The sequence below is a fragment of the Microchirus variegatus genome (genome assembly GCF_963457635.1).
Source record: "Microchirus variegatus genome assembly, chromosome: 3".
Classification (NCBI taxonomy): Eukaryota; Metazoa; Chordata; class Actinopteri; order Pleuronectiformes; family Soleidae; genus Microchirus; species Microchirus variegatus.
Window position 1 is genome coordinate 16,403,943 of NC_139804.1, and position 3,612 is coordinate 16,407,554.

Sequence of the window (3,612 nt, forward strand, 5' to 3'; positions counted from 1 at the left end):
TCATGCTCTGCAGTTGTTGAAAAACAGCTCTCCTACAGGTTGATCGGAAAACTGCTGCAGAAATTCTCCGAGCTCGTCCAGGGAGAGCTTCTCAACCCAGTTGTCGTCTGTGTTCTTTGCTGTAGCAGCGCCACTCTGAAGGGGTTGTTCATTGTTGTCGACACAGCAGTGGGCATTCCACAGGTAGTCCGGAATGTTGACACGCTTCACATTATTTTTGACGATCCAGTTGTTTGCAGAGGGAACAGCACCCACCAGCACATAGGCCTTCGAGCACTTGCTCCGGAAAAGGTCAGTGAGCTGAGACTCGTGGATCCTCCAGGCGTTCTGATTCATCTTGGGGTTCTGAGGGACCACATTAGTCAGGGTGAAAGTAGCGTTGCGGCTAGGAACTGTAAAAGAGACAGATGAAAGTTTTGGTTGATTATGTGTGTAGTTCAGTGGTGTAGTGTCTAATCATCGTTTTTGTTCATTATTTTGCCATCAGAAAGAAAGTGCCACTAATATATTATATATATCTTAGTATTACCAATTTGATGACAAATATGTTTAAATTTGCCATGATGTAAAACAATGTCTTTAATTAAATGCTAAAAATGGCTTTGTGAAAAATGGGCACATTTGAAGTTGGTGTAATACATTCTGAAGAATAAGGTACATGTTAAAGTTAATTGTGGAGTTCCACAGGGTTCAGTACTTGGGCCTATACTTTTTACATTATATATGCTTCCTTTAGGGAACATTATTTGAAAGCACAACATACACTTTCATTGTTATGCAGATGACACACAGCTATATTTATCAATGAGTATTATTAATATTATTATTATACCTTATATAATAATAACGGTCTGCATTTACAGTATATTGTGCTTTTCTTGTCTGCTTTACACTACAATGTTACATTCACAACATATTTTTATACTTCAAACCCATCCATACGCTGCTGGCAAAGCCATCATGAGCCGTTTGGGGTTAAGCGTAATGCCGAGGGACACATCACCATGTAGACTAATGGAGCCTGGGATCATAAACTCAACGAGACAACCCTGCTCTACCACTGATCCACAGCTGTGACAGAGTGACTGTGGCTCAGTGGTAGAGTGAGCTGTCTTTCAACATTGTAAGTCTACATGCTCACACTTAACCACACATTGCTCCTGACACAGTGTGTGAATGGGTATGAAAGATGTGTGATAGTTAATGTACTGCACATAGATGTAATAATCTGATCTGAATTCGTTCCCAAGCAAATCTTCTTTTTTCACATGGATGATAATCCATCCATCCATCCATCCATTTCCGTGGGGGTCGCGGGGCTACTGTGCCAATAGCAGCTGACATAGAGCGATAGGCAGGGTACACCCTGGACAGTATGTATAATAATATCTGGTAATTGTGCCAGAGCCATTGTAACTAAAAGAAAACATTGTTCCTACCTGCATGGTGTCCATTGGGGTTAAGGTGACCACGGTCAAATCCAGAGTATTTGTAGTCGTCATCCAGTGCCTGTCTTTCTCCAAGATAGACCCCAGGATGGTCCTTCCCCAGCCAGTAGCCATCCCTCATGCCAGGTTGCCAGTTTGAGTTGACCAACTGAACAAACATACTGATGGTGTCACTGGGCTTAATGTAAGCACAGTTCCCAATATTGTATCATATAGTAAAAGATAGATCTATTGAAACAACAAGGGCGGAATGAATACATTTGTTTCTTTATAATATGCATGATGCATACTGATGATGCTGGCACATAAAGTATAAACAGGCAGTACCAACCTGAGGTTCCACAAACCAACTCCTCTCCCTGCCACCCCCATTGCTGGGTTGAAAACGATATGCAGAGTAAACAGCAATACGATTGTTGGTGTCATAGAGTGTGGCAAAGTGGTATCTGATGGAAGTTAGACGAGAAAGTGTGATTTAGTGATCAGGAACATTGCTAGGGAAAATAACTGTTAAACATTTAAAGCTTAAGTCTGTCATTGTTTTTTTAAGCACTCAATTGAAAAAAAGGGGAAAAAAGAAACAAATTATATTATCTCTAGGAGCCTGGAACATGTTGCATTATCACAGCAACAAATACATCCCACCCTCAAAACACAAGAAAACACACGCAAGCTGTGTCTCAATAGTCCAGGCTGCATCCTCAGTGGTCTGGTCCATCACAACTCACCCATTCACCTTCTGTTTCTCATCATACATTCTGACAAGATGTAAACTAACAGGCGAAATGCACCACCATCAAGTCACCACCCAATGCATACTTGGTAAAATGGGCGGAGCAAGAACACTTTGAGATCTGTACTCACTGCTTGTGTACTTGTGAATCGGAACAGTCGTTGTACTGAGGCTGATGACGTTACACAAGTACAGGAGAACGCAAGGACAGAGAAGTATGCATATAGAGAAACGGCCATAGCTTTATGACTAAAGTGGATCAGAATCAGTGGAATCCCGGGGGACTTGAGTCAGACAGCGCATCTTATCTAAACTGCGTGATAAATCAATTTTTTATTGGATCAATTCAGTTTGTCTGAAAGCAACACAACACTGGTTAACTGCATGAAAATAAGAATTAGAATGACTATTTATAGTCTCTGTACATAACCATCCATACCCCTATGCCCATAATCCTGTGCAATATACACATACATCTTTTACGTGTAAATAATACTTGTCTAACCATACACTGTTGTACAAAATCTTACAACCTGCACTGTGGTATTTAGTGCTTCTCTTTGAACTAACGGTTAGATGTGAACTGCATTTCAGTTAAAGTATGTCGTCCAAAATTTTACCAAAAAGTCATAGTATAGTACGTCGATGAAAATTTTACCAAAAATTCATGTCGTCCAAAATTTGACAATAAAGTCATAGTATAGTATGTTGACCAAAATTTGACAAAAATGTCATACTATAGTATGTCATTCATGTCAACCAAAATTTGACTAAAAATTCATGTCGTCCTAAATTATATCCATAAAGTCATAGTATAGTTTGTCATCCAAAATTTGATAAAATAGTCATAGTATAAGACTAGTATAAGTAGGACTCATGTGTCCATGGGGACATCCCATGGCATGTTGCTGTGATGGATTTTGATGACAACCGGATGACAAATGCACACTTGGGAGGATGTAGCCTTGACTATTGAGACACAGACTGAAGCAGAGTGAGAGGAGAGAATGCTGAATGATGACTCCATCATCTCAATCACCTGAAAGAAAACAATAAAAAAAAAAAGATTAATTGCCACACTTTTTTCATTTTTTTTTTTTAAAGCAACTTTATTAATGTATTATTTCAGGCCTTCAGGAAATAGGTGTTTTAGATTTGAACGACACTGTAGTCAAAAAGATCAAAATTCCACTTTCATTATTATGCACCTGTTGACAAAACGTTGACAGAGACGGGCTGCACCAGGTGTAGAAGCTCCCCACTCTGGCACCTTCTGTTTATAGAAGAAGCTCATGCACTCTGGCTGATCCTGGACAAAACAAAATAAGTTCCCCTCCTGAGTGAGTTATGTGTGTGTTTTATGTCCCTTGTAGTCTTTAAATAAACTGAGGTTACAAACCTCAAAGCGTTCCACAACATCGGCATGGGCAG

The 3,612-nt window shown here is 39.8% G+C and overlaps 1 protein-coding gene across 1 annotated transcript; it reads right to left on the reverse strand.

Moving 5' to 3' along the window:
• On the reverse strand, positions 1–2,205 carry LOC310924992 (endonuclease domain-containing 1 protein; the record flags this gene model as incomplete). The annotated part of the gene is made up of 4 exons (XM_083886858.1): positions 1–392; positions 1,440–1,596; positions 1,780–1,894; positions 2,177–2,205. 4 exons carry the CDS (start codon positions 2,203–2,205, stop codon positions 1–3), a joined length of 693 nt encoding a protein of 230 aa, XP_083742984.1.
• Between the last annotated feature and the right edge of the window lie 1,407 nt (positions 2,206–3,612).